Source organism: Pleuronectes platessa, chromosome 17 (assembly GCF_947347685.1).
Source record: "Pleuronectes platessa chromosome 17, fPlePla1.1, whole genome shotgun sequence".
NCBI classification, from domain to species: domain Eukaryota; kingdom Metazoa; phylum Chordata; class Actinopteri; order Pleuronectiformes; family Pleuronectidae; genus Pleuronectes; species Pleuronectes platessa.
Window position 1 is genome coordinate 23,302,106 of NC_070642.1, and position 18,460 is coordinate 23,320,565.

Below are 18,460 nucleotides of genomic sequence, written 5' to 3' on the forward strand. Positions count from 1 at the left end.
ACTTCACACACTGACTCTGCTCTGATTGGCTACTGGTGCTGCTGCCTTGGGGATTGGCTGGTTCTCTGAAGGTCAGGATGGAGTTCTTCGATCGGGGACCTGCTGCTGTCTTCACACAGACGGACACATCTGTCCTCCACTGAGGACAACAGCTGCTGCAGATACACCAACGAAGAAGAGGATGACGCCACAGAGTGACACAACACTTTGTGTAGAGAACGTCTCCCGACACAACAGTTTTTGTTTATGTTAGAACACACAACTACTACACACTGTTGGTCTGCTTACATGGTTTAATATAGAATCAAACACATGTTCTCTGAGGTGTGTTCGCTGTGTTTTGTGTTTAAATCATGTGAAGTAAACAGGACGTTGAAACTCACAAATTCAAGTTTCTAATATGCCAGTGTGCCTTTGAGCAAGGCACGAAATCAAACAAGTCATTCGTGTGTATGGAGGACAACAGCTGTTTATCAGGAAATCAATAAACCACAGTCAATCAATTATTGAAATAAACAAACCAAAACAGAAATAAACTCAATCAACATTAATCTCAAACATCCAGGTAGATTTTTATGATTTTCTCATAAAGAAAATAATTCTTACTTAAAAAAATCTGCTCAGAGAAGTTAAACAGTTAAATGATGATTTCACTAATTGTTTGTTATTTTCATTGATCTCTTGATGAAGCAGGTTTCAGACAGTTTGTGTTTTTACACACAAAGTTTCATAAAAACCAGAAAAAACGTTCAGATTAAAAACACAGTCAAGGAAAATGTACATGTGAATTTATGTTTGTTGAATCAAAATCTGACATGTCACACAAACACACCTGAAGCTTCTCTCCTGCGCCGACTTTGTGCTAAGCTAAGCTAAGCTAAGCTAAGCTAAGCTGTCCTGACGCACTGAGGGAACATCACAATCTCTGTGATGCTTCCGACGTGTGACTGAACAAAGTGACGTGAAAATGTAGTGGTTATTTTTTAGCTTATTTTTTTACAGTAAAAAAACAGCTGTAACTGGCACATATGACGCTTTTACAGTGAAGTGATGATTCTTAATGTGTGAAGAGGAAAACACACAAAACATCCAGCAGCATTCCTGATTGAAGACGTTTAAAAAAATATCTTACATGTTTCTAAACATTCAACAAAACAAACAATCAATCTGTTGTGTTTACAGCACAAGAGATTTTTGGGGCAAATTAGTTTTTAGTTATAATGATCTCGATCGCATGGTTTTCTAATTCATAATGATAATAATAATAAACTCATCTCATCATCTGTTCACCACTAAAAGAATTAAACTTTGGGTTCCTGGCTGATTCAACGTCTCACAGTATCATAAAAATGTTCTTCAGCTCAGACTCTGGAACTTTTCTCTCAGGTTCTTCACGATGCTCTGATGTCCAACTTCCGTCTTCTGTCCCGCATCTGTCTTCTTGGACTCTTCGTCCCGACTGGTCGAAGACGCGCTTGTCTTGTCGAGCTCTTGAGGCTTCAGAGTTTTGCTTTTCGCCTCGTCTCTCTGTTTGTATTCGTCAGATTCCTGATAGGCTCGGCAGCGGTCGATGACGGCCATGATGGAGATCTTCTCCCTGCTGGTTGGTGAACGGATCTGAACGTAGTTTTCTTCTTCTTCTTCTTTCGATGTCGAGGCTGTCTCCTCGGACTCAGGCTCTGGAAGTTTCTCGATGACAGTGATCTTGTGTTCGGAGTCGTTGGGTAACGTGGTCTCAGCTGCGATGAAGTAACCTTGGAACTCGGCCTCGGTCACCGGGTCGTTCAGGTTCTGAAGCTCAGACATTTGAAGTCCGCTCAGCTGAGGCTCCAGCGATTTGGCTCGGTGAAGCCGTTTGCTGCGTTCCCGTCGCCTGGCGTCCTGGCTGCGGCGAGTCTTGTATGAACGACCCTCGCCAGAAGCTCCTTCGGTGAAGGAGGGACTGGAGGAGCAGCTGGAGTGTCTCCTCGCACCCCCGTCAAACATCTGCTCTGGGATGGACTGACTCCGGCCTACGGGACTCTTCTGGGCAGAGTATTTGGAGCGGAGTTCCCGGACGTCAGGCCAGTGAAAGCCCTCGATGGGAGGAGGAGTCAGAGGGCTGCGGGAGGGAGCTGGACCCATGGAGGCCGTACCTGAGCTGAAGGTGAGGATGGAGGTCGGACGCTGGGTCTGGTCGGTGGAGCTCAGCTCTAGAGAAGAAGCCTTGAGCTGAGAAACCAGCGCCAGAGTCAGCTCTGATTTACCTGCAAAGATAAAACAAGCAGTGATTAACATTAGATTTTTATTGCAACCTGTTTGATCTCCTTCTAAAAGACTCTGTCATTCTTCAAAGCTGTTCACGGACTTGAGCTTCACGTAAAATCCAGAGAATCGTCTCCAGAGCTGCTCCAGAGTTTGTGTTTCACAGCTGAACAACACATCAGCAGGTTTTCTGCACAGACTCGTTCAGCATCAGATCCTCCTCGTGGTTCAGGTGAGAGGTGGAGCAGCCGGGTGCAGCAGACACACACAGGAAGTGACCTGGTACCTGCTGCAGAGGTCATGTGATCATGTTTTCTTCACTCACTCAGTGAATCAGCAGATGAGCTGTTCACACTCAGGAGCTCAGGAGGAGAAAGAGAAACTGAGTCTCACTCTTTGTGTTCACACATGATCCTCCAGAGAAGACACAGAGAACTGAGGAGTTCTGTTAATGTCTGAAAGCCTCTAAGGAGAAAAGTGGAATCATTGTCCTGTTGTATTCACCATCACATTAACCGTACATTACATTCACAATAATATCAGGTCACGTGAGCTTTGACCCTCGACCACCGAAATCTAATCAGTTCATTTTTGAGTCCAAATGACCACTGCTCAGAATGTGAAGAATTTCCCTCAAGACACACTTGAAAATGTCTTGCTCAAGAGGACAAGCTGACGTGTCCCATAGACCCGAGCGTCTCATATCGGCTCAGCACGTCTGAACAGTCGAGGTGTCGACTGAGGACTCAGACGTATATTAACACATGTTTAATCTCTGACCTTCTGACAACGTACCTGAAGCCTCGGTCTCCTCCAGCACGCAGGGTAAACTCTTCTTACTGATCAGGACGCCCGGACTTCGCTGTCGCGTCTCTGGCTTGGTGGTTTTGATTCGCTGGCTGTACTGGCGAGCCAGGTGCTGGACTTTGCTCTTCATGTTGTCGGTGTCTTTGCTCGAGTCCTCGCGGGGCCTCTCTGCTCCGGCCCTCAGTTGAGTGACCCTCAGAACTGGAGCCCTGAGGACGACCGCCTCCTCCCCAGAACCCTTCAGACTTCCTGTGTAGGTCCCGTCGGAGGATCTTAGCTTGGGGGTTGAAGGGCTCGTTGACTCTTCTGGGACGCTGCTGAGGTCGGACACTTCACTCTCTCGCTCACAGCTGTTGTTTGGGATCTTTGTGACGGCCTCAGCTGCTCTGGAGTTTCTCGGAGCTTCTCTGTCGTCGCTGTGGGATCTGGTGATCTCTTGCTCTATCGCCTGCCAGATCTTGATCATTTCAGATGAGGGTCTGAACTCCTCCCCTTCAGGTGGATTCTTCTGCAGGCTCTGATATCTGAGGCTGTCTTCTGAATCTCCTGGATCTGAGCTTCTCTGATCAGACTTTAAAGAGTCTAAAGAGTCACTGGGAACCAAGCGACAGCAGGTGTCTGTGGTGGAGGTGGACTGTAGCTCCATTGACGGTGGGTTGAGACCGGAGAGGGTGGTGGAGGTGGACTGTAGCTCCACTGACGGTGGGTTGAGACCGGAGAGGGTGGTGGAGGTGGAGGGATTGGTCTGGACGTGGTTATCCTTCGGGCCGCTGTCGAGGCGGCTGACCGAGCTCCTGACCAGCCCAGTCGGGATGTAGGTCAGACTCTCTCTGCGCTGGAGGCTGAAGGTGGCGTCCTGGCTCTCCGCATATTCATAGTAACTCTTGATTTTGCCAATGAGCAGCTGGTCCTGTTTGGACAGGATGGAGTCCCGCCTCCGTTGAATGCTTCTGTCGGCGTCAAAGAGGCTGTCGTCCTGAGGAGACAACTGAGTCAAATCTGTTGCTCGAAACGTCTCCGCAGCCTCAGAGGAGACGCTGCTGACCCTTGAAGGTTGGTGGGCGGGTTCTGCACCGAGGCTGAGGCTGCTGCTGGTTCTGCTCGGTAACCGTGGGGAGGCAAAGCCGAAGAACCGGGCCTTGTCTGGAGTTCTACTGCCTCGTTTGATGCTGCTGGTGAAGTGCTGAGCGATGGAGCTGGCTTTGTCCAGAACAGAAGATGGAAGAATACTTGTGGCTTCATCCTCTTTCTCTGACGCCTTCTTGTCCTCCTCCTCTTCTTCAGATGATTCCGCACTGCTCAAGGTTCTTGAATCTGAATCTGGCGTGGCGGACAGCGGCTCCTCTGTGGGGGCTGGATCTCCTTCAGGTTTCAGTTCTTCTGAACTTTGAGGAGACACTGAGATCACAGGAGGCTCCAGATCCGAAAAGTCTGGTTCAGCGTTTTCTGTCAGTCCAGATTCTGACGTCTTTTCCTGCAGCAGCTCATCGATGGACAGCTATGAAGAAGAAAATCCAAACAACATTTATAAAATGTCTAAAATATTCAAATGTGATCTGAAGATTCAGAGACAAGATTGTGAGACTAGTTTAGTGAAGTTTTTTAAAGCTATAAAAAATTCAAGATAAGTTTCAAATATTTAAAACACGAGTCCTCCGCTGACACTCACCTGCTCGGTCGCTTCAGCTCCAACGTCTGTTTCAAGAAGTCGTTCTTCTTCTTTGTTCGAGTCGAGTGAGGAAGTGTCGCCGCCGCCGTCCTGCATAAACAACCCTCATATCAGCTGATCAACAAAGTAAACATCAAAAACAACAAACAAGTGTCACTGCTTTTTTAAAGGATTAGTTCACAAAAAAGTTCAGCTGTTCACAGAAATAAAACAGTTTTATACGTTTCTGACGTTTTCTAAGTTTTGATTTTTTCTCCTTCTGTGTCTTGAGAGACGAAAAATCAGACACGAATAAAACTTTATTCATAGATTGATGCCAAAGAGAAATGACCCTTTAATACAAAAACTGATAAATCATCTTCAAATGAAACCGCGTCTGAAACCAAACTTACAAATAAACAAATAAACAAAACAAACATCTGCTTCCACGTGCAGCTCCACAGAAATAAGGTTCTGAGAGTCGTCTCACATCCATTCATCAGAACATTTGAAGTATAGCTTAGCATACAAACTGGAAGCAGAGGGAAACGGTTAGCCTGTTAGCTTAGCATAAAGGTCTTTTCAGGTCCCGTTGACAGCACAGCTGTGTTATGTTTCGCTCCTGCAGCTTTCGGACTTTCAGGTTCAAGTTCATTTGTAGTTTGCATAATAAAAACCTACAGAACCTTCAAAACTAGAGAAACCTCCAGAACCTTAAGAAACTTCAGAACCTAAAGAACTTCCACCACACACAGAAACCTCAGAACTATCTAAACCTACATAAACATGAGAGACTTCAGAATCTACAGAACCTTCACAGCCTCAGGAACCTACAGAACCATCACCTAGAGAACTTTCAAAACCTAAAGAACCTCCAGAACCCCTCAGAATCTACAAAACCTTTCTAACCTTCGGAATCTACAGAAACATCAGAACTTTCTAAACCGACAGAACCATAAGAAACTTCAGAACCTACAGATCCATGTAAACCTACAGAACTTACTGACGTCCTATGTCTGACCTCTGATGAACTCTCCAGCTCCAGAACACCTGAAGAACCGGAGCTAGAACGGGTTTGTCTTCGCTGCCAGAGGCTCGAGATCCGTGTGGAACATGTGTTCCGTGTTAGTTCCACACGTGAAGCTCATGCAGCACGGAGCGCTCCAGAGCAGCTGTGAGTTGTCGTTGAGCGGCTGTTATATGAGACGTGTTATGGCGTTGGCTCAATGAGGAAGACGAGCCGGCTGCGGCAGAGAGCCTCACCGTCACCGAGGTGGACGGAGAGTTCTGGAACCTACGGTGCCAGCAGTCCAAGGCAGCGAGCATGGAGCTGGTGAAGTCGTCCACCTGGTCGTCCTCCAGAAGGATCTCGTCCAGCTCGCTGTCCGCCGCCTGCCGAGGGCGCTGCAGAGACAAACTCTCCTCCTCCTCTTCCTCACTGCAGATCAGCTGCTCCTCCCCCCCCCCCCCTCGCCAACCCAGCTGATCCTTCCACCTCAGACTCTTCCTGACCGGACGCCAGCATGTTGCTGCTGATGGCCGCCTGCAGAGGGCGTCTCTCAAACACTGACCCCCCCTCCCTGTCTGAGACCTGCAGGGGTCAGAGGTCAATCACTTCCCACAGAGGGTGCTACTGTGATGGTTTTAAAATAAGTTATTTAATTATAAATGTATTCAATTATAAATATACTAAATTACCTTCATAAAAACAGTTTAATATTCATGTTTAACTGTTTTACTATTTTATTAGTTTGTATTAAAAAACGATTCGACCACTAGAGGGCAGAGTAAACACTGTGTTCAGGCTCTTCTGTCTGCGTGGTCTTACTGACTGGTTAGAAGAACTGAGAAAGAATAAAGCTCACCTGGAAGATGTCTGAGGTCATCGTCATCATCGTCATCATCGTCATCATCGTCATCATCATCGTCATCATCATCGTCATCATCATCATCATCATCATCATCGTCATCATCATCATCATCATCATCATCATCATCATCAGCAGCAGCAGCATCAGGAGAAGAAGAAGAAGAAGAAGAAGAAGAAGAAGACTAAACATGATTTATGGTTCAAACAGAGAAAAATATTTTGTTGACATAACAAATGCTCATGAGAGCTTCTGATTCATGTGGTAGATGGAGAAATTAATTTGATGTATCAAATAACAAGAGATTTGTAAAACTGACAAACAAACAAACCTCTGACGACTGGTTTCAGGACCTGATGGTTCGGTTCTGAAGAAGAAAGAAAAGAGTTGAGACGTGAGCGGAACGAGAGAACGCTGCCGAGGGCTCGAGTGTCACGTGACTCACGTCGTCCCCCCCGAGCGGCTTCACCCTGAGAGGACGCAGCTTTCTTGCGCCGCTCTGGGCTGAACCGATATCTGGGCGGATCTACAAGTGACAGCGACAGGAAGTGAAGAGAACTCAGAGTTTATCATCTGAACATGTTGTTTACAACCAGTCCAACACAAACAACAACAAACATAATGATAGTAAAATAATGATTATTTCCACCGCCAGCAGGTTCAGATCCACTTGATGAATTTGAGGCTCCGCCCACACGTCACATGACTTTTCACATACACTGGTCATGTGATGTAAACACTGTTGTTGTTGACTGATGTTTAATGTTGTTTACAGATTATTATTTTTGTTGACAGATGTTTAATGTTGTTTACTAATGTTTAATGTTGTATACTGATGTTGTTGACAGATGAGAGTGAAGAATAAGCTGATGACAGTTGAACACTGTGCTGTTACTTATTATGAACAGAGTTAAAACATGTCAATAAAATATTGAGACGTTTTATAATGTCCAGTTATTTTTACTCACAGATGGAATCCATTTCCAAGATGGCGTCTTTAGCCTGAAACAAAGCAGAGGACAAACATGACACGTGTTTCCAGATGCTGCAGATGTTTGTTGGAGCTGGTGGCGCCGCTGACCTTCTGAGGGATGATGGCCTGATGGTTTTCCAGAATGATGCGTTTGATGTGATGAGCCCACAGCTTCTTCTCCTCCACCGTCTTCGCCTGCAACACAAACATTCTGTCGCTTTTCAAACACATCACAGCTAACGCACGGAAACTATGAATAGGAAGTTGTCTTTTTCTAAAGTTTAACAATGTTTCTAAAAACAAAAAAAATAATGAAGTATATCAAAATGTTTATATATTTGTGTAATAAGGAGACGAACAATGTGTAAAATAAATATATAAACATGATGATAAAACTAAAATAAAGTTTCTCTTATCAAACACTTTAGTTCCTTGTCTTGTGCGTCTATAGATTTCATATAATTTTTTTCTGATCTGATCAATATCCAATAATCAATAAATACTTTGTCTTGACATATTTAGCAAGTTTATTTCATGTTTTAAGAAACCTTATCAATTTACATTTTCTACCTCCATCAAATAAAATCCATCCTTCATGTGTCGACTATACACATAATATATATACATACATACATTGTGTATTTGTATGTATAACATTTATGGTGAATAATACAGTTAGAAGAAGTCAGGGAGCGGTTGGCTGTGACATGGTGGTCTGTGTGACCCTCCAAGGATCTGGAGGTTAGGGTACCAGTGCTCCTCCTGCTCCTCCTGCTCCTCCTGCTCCTCCTCACAAAGGAGCAGATACCTGCTGCTGGGTTGATGCTCCTCTACTGTCCAGGGGTCTCATTTATAACGTGGCGTACAAAACGGGGCCTGAAACTTGGGACGCCACTTCCCACGCAAACTCCGACTCATGCGTAAGAACGTTTGGGAGACGGGAAAGTGGCGACGCAGACGTATATAAAACTACTTATGTCATATAATAATGAACAGTGGAGTTGTAGAGCCGAGTCATTAATAGTTTTTAATATCTTCAGATATTGTGCGTGTATCATCCAGGACGAGTGTGTGGTGAAGGTCTGCAGTGAACAGGGCCGATCCATCAGGTGCACAGAGCGACCTGGAGATCACCATGAAGACAAACTATTCACTTTCAATCTTCACTTTCCAAAGATCATCCCAGAGGAGCTGAGGATCCACTGATGTGAGGGAATCGGTCCGATGCTCTAGATAAATAAATCCTGACGTGACTCTGGAGCGTGAAGCTGCAGATGGATGAGGAGGAGACGAGGGTTCAGTGATGATCAGCTGATCTAGATTCTATAGATCTGTGATCTCTGAGCTGAACTGAGTCCAGCATTAGATCGACTGACGGAACCGAACCATCCCAGGACAAACACAAGCTTATGATGATAATTCTATAAATTCTATAGATGAGGACTCTCTCTCTCTCTCTCTCTCTCTCTCTCTCTCTCTCTCTCTCTCTCTCTCTCTCTCTCTCTCTCTCTCTCTCTCTCTCTCTCTCTCTCTCTCTCTCTCTCTCTCTCTCTCTCTCTCTCTCTCAGCAGCAGAGGATCAGTGAGTTAATCACATCACTGCTGTCCCATAAATGTCTCTTCACCTCCAGCTCACTAACAAACACCTCATCCTCTTCTCATCGCTTGTTGCAGTGACTCCGTCAGGACTCACGGTTGAAGCCCATTGGTCAGCAGCATCATTAATATTCATGAGGGGCTTTGCATTGACCATTTATGGTAGAAAGTGGGCGTGTGGAGGGCGGAGTTAGAGGCAGATCCACGTGGGAGCGTTTCCAGATGGACTGTGATTTATAAAGTGAACATTGCGTATGAATCCCACACTCTGTTTAATAAATAAGACCCCAGCTCTCCTGGTGTCGCCTGGTGTAATGTCTCCTGGTGTCTCCTGGTGTAATGTCTCCTGGTGTCTCCTCCAGTCTCTGGACACTGGGCTGGGAGACACAAACCTTCTTGTGACCACAGGTATGGCTGTGTCCTCCTGGAGGAGCTGGACTACCTGTGCAGCCTGATGGAGCAGCAGGTAGCTCCTCATGCTGCCAGCAGTGAGGAGGAGCAGGACACAGAAGTAGAAGGAGTCAGGGAGGAGGAGCAGCAGGTAGCTCCTCATGCTGCCAGCAGTGAGGAGGAGCAGGACACAGAAGTAGAAGGAGTCAGGGAGGAGGAGCAGCAGGTAGCTCCTCATGCTACCCGCAGTGAGGAGGAGCCAAACCCAGAAGTAGAAGGAGTCAGGGAGGAGGAGCAGCAGGTAGCTCCTCATGCTACCAGCAGTGAGGAGGAGCCAAACCCAGAAGTAGAAGGAGTCAGGTAGGAGGAGCAGCAAGTAGCTCCTCATGCTACCAGCAGTGAGGAGGAGCAGGACACAGAAGAAGAAGGAGTCAGGTAGGAGGAGCAGCAAGTAGCTCCTCATGCTACCAGCAGTGAGGAGGAGCCAAACCCAGAAGTAGAAGGAGTCAGGGAGGAGCAGCAGCAGGTAGCTCCTCATGCTACCAGCAGTGAGGAGGAGCCAAACCCAGAAGTAGAAGGAGTCAGGTAGGAGGAGCAGCAAGTAGCTCCTCATGCTACCAGCAGTGAGGAGGAGCAGGACACAGAAGAAGAAGGAGTCAGGTAGGAGGAGCAGCAAGTAGCTCCTCATGCTACCAGCAGTGAGGAGGAGCAGAACCCAGAGGTAGAAGGAGTCAGGGAGGAGGAGCAGCAGGTAGCTCCTCATGCTACCAGCAGTGAGGAGGAGCCAAACCCAGAAGTAGAAGGAGTCAGGGAGGAGGAGCAGCAGGTAGCTCCTCATGCTACCAGCAGTGAGGAGGAGCAGGACACAGAAGTAGAAGGAGTCAGGGAGGAGGAGCAGCAGGTTAAGAACATGTCCTGTTTGGGGCTCGTCCTGCTTCTGTCTCCATTTCACCTGTTGTTACTTTGATTTGCACCAGATCAGAGGAACTGGTCCAGAACCAGTGGTTCTTCTGATGGACACTTTGATCTCTGGAGTTTAACTTTATACTGTGAACATTAAGATTCCCTCGCTTTACTGAGCTGTGTATTTGTCACACAGTGTGTGACATGCTGTGGTGTGTGTCAGTGTGTGAGTCAGGTGTCGGGGTTGACCTGGACAGTGTGCGGTTGTTTGGGATGTTTGTAATGAGTGACGCTGAAGCTCAGAGAGTCTTTGGCGTTTTCGATCAACATCAGAGTGGAACACTGAAACAGAGCGAGAGAGAAACAGCGTCAGCTTCAATTCCACAAAAACACCCAACGTGATTGTGGTGTTCCTCACTGAGATGTGTGTTTTGTAGACGTAGTGTTCTCCGCGGCGTTTGGTGATTAGCAGCACGCGATCGAACAGGAACAGGGTTCTCTCGTTCTTGGCTCGATGAACTTTGAAGGTTCCCTCCAGAACCAGTTCTCCGTACGTGGTGAGGTCAGGACCTTTCCAGTTCAACAGCAGAGACTGAACCTCCTGAACCAAAACACAAACACACCTTTTATTTGGACTTTATTTTGTACAGTGATTTCCTGACAGCACAGCGCCACCTGTTGGGACGTCAATAACTAAACAGCTTCCATCTTAGTCTGCTGCTTGAGTCACTTAGAGCCACTCATCACACATTCAACCAATCATGTGATTCACCTGCAGCCGGACGGCGTGTTCATGTTTCCTCTTCATGTCGTTGATGTACCAGGCCACGCCCGTCATCGTGTAGATCGCCTCCTCCACCACCTCATACCCCTCCTCCTCAGGGTCAAAGTGCTTCGCTATCTCCTAAACAACAACAACAACAACAACAACAACATCCTCAAACACAATCTAAAGTCAGACAGGAAACATGATCGACTGAATGAGCTGGAACAATGTAAACACACAGATCTCATGTCAGGTCTGCAGGTGTGAAGGGTTCCTACCTGGAGCAGCAGGTGGTATTTGAGGATCCTCTGAACCGGTTTGAGGAGGTAAGAACCCAAAGGCAGCGAACGCTTCAACTGCGCCTGACGCTCCCGGAAAAACTTGGCCAGAGATTTAATCCGCATGCAATCAGTGAGCGCTGCCACCGAACTGAAACAGGTGTGAACAGGTAGAGACAGGTGTGAACAGGTAGAGACAGGTGTGAACAGGTAGAAACAGGTGTGAACAGGTAGAAACATGTGTAAACCGGTAGAGACAGGTGTGAACAGGTAGAGACAGGTGTGAGCAGGTAGAAACAGGTGTGAACAGGTAGAGACAGGTGTGAACAGGTAGACACAGGTGTGAACAGGTAGAAACAGGTGTGAACAGGTAGAAACATGTGTGAACAGGTAGAAACAGGTGTGAACAGATAGAAACATGTGTGAACAGGTAGAAACAGGTGTGAACAGGTAGAAACATGTGTGAACAGGTAGAGACAGGTGTGAACAGACTGAAACAGGTGTGAACAGGTAGAGACAGGTGTCAACAGGTAGAGACATGTGTGAACAAGTAGAGACAGGTGTGAACAGACTGAAACAGGTGTGAACAGGTAGAAACAGGTGTGAACAGGTAGAAACATGTGAGAACAGGTAGAATCAGGTGTGAACAGGTAGAGACATGTGTGAACAGGTAGAGACAGGTGTGAACAGGTAGAGACAGGTGTGAACAGGTAGAAACATGTGAGAACAGGTAGAGACAGGTGTCAACAGGTAGAGACATGTGTGAACAGGTAGAAACAGGTGTGAACAGATAGAAACATGTGTGAACAGGTAGAAACAGGTGTGAACAGATAGAAACATGTGTGAACAGGTAGAGACAGGTGTGAACAGATAGAGACAGGTGTGAACAGATAGAAACAGGTGTGAACAGGTAGAGACAGGTGTGAACAGGTAGAGACAGGTGTGAACAGGTAGAGACAGGTGTGAACAGGTAGAGACAGGTGTGAACAGATAGAGACAGGTGTGAACAGATAGAAACAGGTGTGAACAGGTAGAGACAGGTGTGAACAGATATAAACATGTGTGAACAGGTAGAGACAGGTGTGAACAGGTAGAGACAGGTGTGAACAGATAGAGACAGGTGTGAACAGATAGAAACAGGTGTGAACAGATAGAAACAGGTGTGAACAGGTAGAGACAGGTGTGAACAGGTAGAGACAGGTGTGAACAGATAGAAACAGGTGTGAACAGGTAGAGACAGGTGTGAACAAACCTCTGCAACAAAACCACATGAGGAAGTGTGTAGTCACAACTTACTTGGGGTAGTTGGTGCAGTACTGAGTGTAGATCTCAAAGTACTCGCTCTGAAACAAACAGGAAACAGTAAAGTCCAGGTTCAGGTTCAGGTTCAGGTTCAGGCTCAGGCTCAGGCTCAGGCTCAGGCTCAGGCTCCACCTCTCACCTTCATGACGAAGCAGCGGGCGACGCCCACCGGGTCGTGGTCACACTGGTCCAGATCCTGAAGCAGCTCGCTGTGAACGGAAACACGTTACCATGACGACACAACAAGCCCCACTTCTGATCCATCGACTAAATGAATCTGTAATTTGTTCTGATTCTGGATCAGCTTGATAAACCAGTTTACAATGAAACCAGCACCATGGAGTCACTGGTGGTTTCGATCGAATCACATGATCTTCAGCAGGTGAAGTAACCATGGCAACAGTTCACATTAAAAGTAAAGGGAGTGAATTTAAACATCATCAATTCAATGACAGATGAAGATCATGTGACCGAAAGCTCCAGAAGAATCAGTTTTCACTTCAATGAAAGAAACGAAGAGAAATAACTCTGACATGCGATGGGACCACCTGACCAGCAGGTGGAGCCAGTGAGCTGCATGCAGCTGACTAATGAAAACATGTTCCTGTGGAACCACAGCAACACACTCCACACGGCCGCGCCGGTCCGACAAACAAACTCACCCTCTGACACGAAGCAGCGAGCGCTAACCCTGAGGAAACGTTACAACACACAAGAGGCAGGTCAAGGTCAGAGGTCACGTCACGTCCTCTCAACACCTTTCAGTTCTCACCTGTTGAACTCGTAGATGTCCTCGATGTTTCCGAACAGAGAGCAAACCTGCTCGGGGCGGATGGACAGACTGGAGCAGTCGATGATGTGAGCCAGGTAATCCTACAGAGGAGAGACACTGTCACTGCTCTGATCTTTATTTATTGATTATTTTGAAAAATCATAATCATAATCAATCAAATAAACAGATAGTTTATTTGATTGATTATTGATTATTTGGGGATGTTCCAGGTTCTCGCTCTGATCCTCGTTACATCATCAGCTGATCCAGGTCTTAACCAGGTGATTATCACCATGACGACGGCAGCACTGATCTGGAACCAGCTCGTGGTCACGTGACCTGTCTGACCTGCGGGGGGGCGTCGCCGAGTCCACCTCCTGTGGACTCTCACTTTACAGGGTTTGATATGTTATACAAAGAAAACGGCAGAATTTGGTTTATATAAAATACAAAAGATAAAATATTAAATGTATAAAAAAAAAAATGTAAGTATAAAAGGTAAATGCGTATATAAATACAATATTAAAATGAAACTTACATTAATATTGATAAACTATGATAACTGAAATATGAGCCGAGCTGATGATGTCACCTCTACGATCATGCGCAGGTCTCTGACGTACATCCGCTCGGTCTCGATGATCTCCATGACCACCCGGTCCAGGTAGGTCAGCTGAGGGTTCGGTGTCATGCTGCCGGTCATGAGCGGCGCCGTCTGCTGCCGGCCCCGTGAGGCCCGACTCGCCGGTGACTCTTTGTTGTTGTTGTTCTGGGTGAGGCCGAGGCTCCACCCCTTACCGTGACAGGGTGGGCATGGCCTCGACTCCTCGCCGCCGTGTCCCGCGGGGCTCGGGTCGGGGCTGACGCCGGGGGCGGAGGTTTGGCTGGATGGCGGCGGGGCGAGGCTGTCGTCTCTGGATCCCGAGGACAGCGTGGAGATCAGGCTCGCAGGGCGAGGGTCCGACAAAGGCAGGTCCGTGTCCGAGGGCGTGGCTGATGGCGCCCGCTCATTACTGCTAATAGAGGCGGTAGAGAGGCGGGGCGACTCTGAGGGGAGAGGCGTGATGACAGGACTGATCAGGATCTCACAGCTTTTCACAAATTCTAAATAAAAGTTCAGTTATAAGGGAGTGAGAGGAGACAGGATGTGACATCGCAGAGACAGGATGTGACATCACACGTCGGTGACATTACAGACGTGATGCACGAGTGTGTGTGTGTGTGCGCGTGTTATTGTGAAGTGATCATCAGGGAGTGAAAGTTATAAATAATAGTTAAAATAAACTCGCTGATTACATACAAACACAACTACAAGCTGATTATATACAAACACAACTACACACCGATTACATACAAACACAACTACACGCCGATTATATACAAACACAACTACACGCTGTGTGTGTTGGATCTATACTGTTTGACGCCGTGAAGTCAAACGAACTGTTCACAGTGAAAAGTCAATAAAGGTTTCAATGATTGAATCATACGAATAATAACAAGTTGACGTCTCTGCTCCTGAAGGATCAGGAAGTCATGTGACCAGACGACACTGAGGCTCCGCCCCCACAGAAACCAGAGTGTGTTATTTTAGTCGAAACGTGACAAAGAACGTTTGGAAGTTGTGTGTCTGAATATCTGTCGTCCGAGTTTTCTGGGACGCATCATTATGTAAGCTGGTTTCCATAGTGATTAAGACTGTGGTCATGTGACCTGAGATTATCTTTGAGAGAAGGGACAGACACACACAGACACACACAGACACACACACATGCACACAATCAGCTACTGTCACTTTTCTTTAACAAACTATACTACCCATCAGCCTCGGGGCTGTTGCTATGGGGACACTGAGCCGAGAACAAACAATCTTTATTTACAACTAACGTCCGTACACGAGCTGCAACAAACAACAACACAACAACACGAACACAGACTCACTGACCGTCTGACACATTAAAAGCAGACATCATCAGAGGAAACTGATCTGAACGTTTGTTCCTACCTTCCACCTCTTCCTGTCTGCAGAGACCAGGACCAGGACCAGGACCAGGACCAGGTCTGATCAGGACACACAGACTCTACATGAAGCTCCACCAGCACAGGGCGCGACGTAATCCAATTAGATTGAGCTCGAGGAGCAGGGGGAGGGTGACGCCACCTGCTGGACACTCCCTGACCTCTGACCTCACACAACAGATATGATCACTGTCACATCAACGGTTTCTGTCGTTATTTAAAAAATAAACTTGTTCTGAAGCGACACTCTGACTCTGTGTGTGTGTGTGTGTGTGTGTGTGAGAGAGTGTGTGTGTCTGTTATGACTGTGATCAGTGATGAAGTCACACTAAGACAAAACTGCCATAAACACGTCTATTGTCCTGGTGTGTGTGTGTGTGTGTGTGTGTGTGTGTGTGTGTGTGTGTGTGTGTGTGTGTGTGTGTGTGTGTCTGTGTGTGTGTGTGTGTGTCACTGCCGGTTCCCTTCACCACCGACCACAGAGAAGAAAAACAACACCGAAGACAACAAGGACGGCTCTGTGAGGATTTCGGTCGTGCAGGTCCGATGTGAGAACAAATCAGCAGAACCTCGTCAGTGTCTAAAGTGAAAGAGTCCGTGTCTGAAAACATCCTGAGACATTGTGTCCACAGGGTTCACGTGGTTGTAATATGTGTCTTCACCACTAAATATCACTAATTATCACTAAATCCTTCACATTGACAAATTAAAAAAAAAATTGAACCCAATTTTCCAGTTCAAAGTCACTTCCTGTTTAGCGGTAGCATCGTGTGCTAACAGTTGATGACCTCAGACTGACCTCTGACCTCATGTGGACCAGGACCAGTGAGATCAGATCTTACCTTCAGACATGGAGACGTCAGACGAGACGAGGACAGATCCTTCAGGCATCGCTCTGACACCTGCACACACAAACACACACAGACTGTAAATCAAGATGGACGACATGACAGCTCTCTAAAGTAAAGTCAACGTGTGTCTCTCGTCATAAACCTTCTCCATGTTAGCAGATAGGACATGAATGAAAGTGACAATCAAGCAGACAAGGACCAAGGTTCCGTTGCTTCTTCTTCGTCCTGGTCTTCACTTCACTGAGCGGCTCATGGTGGAGCAGCAGAACGATGGAGGAGGATCCGCTGAGTGTGTTTGTTGACATGAGGGTGAAACTCAATCCAACCAAAACCAAGCGTCAGTGGGACAGAGACCAGCTGCATCTGAAACCACCTGAGCAGGAAGTGATGCATCGTTCACACCTCGTTTCAATTCAGCACTTGAGCCGTGACCTCCTGTCTGAAAACTTCTATCACTACTGTTATTATATTATTATTATTTTCAACCTGCAGCTGCAACAATAACTTTTAAAATAGATTTTTAAAGTGAAGTAATCGTTGGGTCATTTTCTCTGTAAAAACACTGAAAAAGTATTTTCACAGTTTTCTGACGTCGAGAAGAAAAAATTGTGACTGACAAGGGGGGGGGGGGGGGGGGGGGCAGGAGAGACAGGGGGCGGGAGCGACATCGGACTTGTCCACCAATTAGACGTGGCCCAAGGCGACTGCACACACAACCACCAACAACAGCTCGTTGTGAGTCTCAAGTACGACTTTCCTTTCGTGGTGAAATGGCGTCTCCCAAACCAACAGCTCCTGTTCCTCCTCGGACAATTTAGTCCCGAAGAAAAGCGAAGTATGGAAATGTTTCTGCTTCGAGGGGCCGAGGTGGAACCGAGAAGGTTCCACCTCTGAAGGTTCCCCCTAAATCTTTTAATTGAATGTTCAATATTTAGATATTTTGTGTAAACTTTATATTCCTCACACATCCATCCTTTTTTATCACTATATTAAGTGATAGCTTCTTTAGTCTGACAGTTTTCAGATATGTTCTATTCTCTTATTGGAATTAGTTTATTTTTATAATTATTTATGAAACGTAACCGTCAGAGCTTTTGTGATAATCTGTTTGATGCTTCTCATCTTTGCATTCGGATACAGACAAGTTCATACTTTGATTGTGTCCATGTGACATCACATGTTTGAAATCAATAATTGTTCATTAATCGTAATCGAGGTAAAAGTTTGAAATAATCGTTACGTTGATTTGAAGTGTTATGGCCCCACCCTAATAACCCCACACTGCCCCTAGTGTTCATGTGCATATTGCATCTTGTGTGGTTAATAAAGACAAAACAGACTGACCAACAACACACACTGAGAAGGACACACAATCACACACGACACACAATGACACACTTGTACACACACACACACTGATGCACACACTGATACACACACATTCAAACACTAGTACACACACACACATGGAAACACAATCACACACTTGTACACACACACGGACGCACATTCACACACAGATATGGACACACAAACACATAGACACACACTCGCTCCCTCGTCGTCAGGGGGTCATGTCATTGCTGTTGTTTGTTGTTGTTTGTTGTTGTTTCTGTATAAAAGTGGACGTTTCGTGTCGCGCCTCAGTCGGAGCCACACCCACTCTCTTGTCTGATTGGTTTAAAGTTGGACACTTCCGTGTTAAGCAGCTGTGTCTCGTGAGGGCGAACAGGTAAATCACTCACCCGAGTCCCACCTGAGGTTCGTGTGTGTCCGTGTGTGTTCGTGTGTCCGTGTCTGTCCGTGTGTCCCCGTGTGTCCGTGTCTGTCCGTGTGTCATTCACCTCCGGTCCGTCTGCAGGCTGCCGCGCACTCTTACTGCGCATGCGCACAACCAGGAGGAAGCGGCCACTGTCAGAAGTTCCCCCTCAGAACCAGCAGGGGGCGTCCTCACATGCATCCGCTCAATAAATCAATAGAAAACTTATCAGAGACCGTTTTTTAATGATGATCAGAAAATAACTGGAATCCCTCATGATGAAGA

General features: G+C 46.6%; 1 protein-coding gene across 1 annotated transcript; it reads right to left on the bottom strand.

The window, feature by feature from the left end:
• Positions 1 to 275: 275 nt before the first annotated feature.
• Positions 276 to 18,300, bottom strand: LOC128459880 (pleckstrin homology domain-containing family G member 3). Its single transcript, XM_053444806.1, has 19 exons — positions 18,162 to 18,300; positions 16,408 to 16,467; positions 14,139 to 14,593; positions 13,547 to 13,647; positions 12,914 to 12,983; positions 12,769 to 12,815; positions 11,473 to 11,623; positions 11,201 to 11,332; positions 10,847 to 11,029; positions 10,678 to 10,770; positions 7,649 to 7,735; positions 7,536 to 7,569; positions 7,013 to 7,093; positions 6,899 to 6,934; positions 6,565 to 6,575; positions 5,963 to 6,283; positions 4,721 to 4,810; positions 3,040 to 4,549; positions 276 to 2,246 (listed from the first exon to the last, which is right to left on the bottom strand). Exons 2-19 carry the CDS (start codon positions 16,454 to 16,456, stop codon positions 1,357 to 1,359), a joined length of 4,341 nt encoding a protein of 1,446 aa, XP_053300781.1. The 5' UTR covers positions 16,457 to 16,467; positions 18,162 to 18,300; the 3' UTR covers positions 276 to 1,356.
• Positions 18,301 to 18,460: the final 160 nt, after the last annotated feature.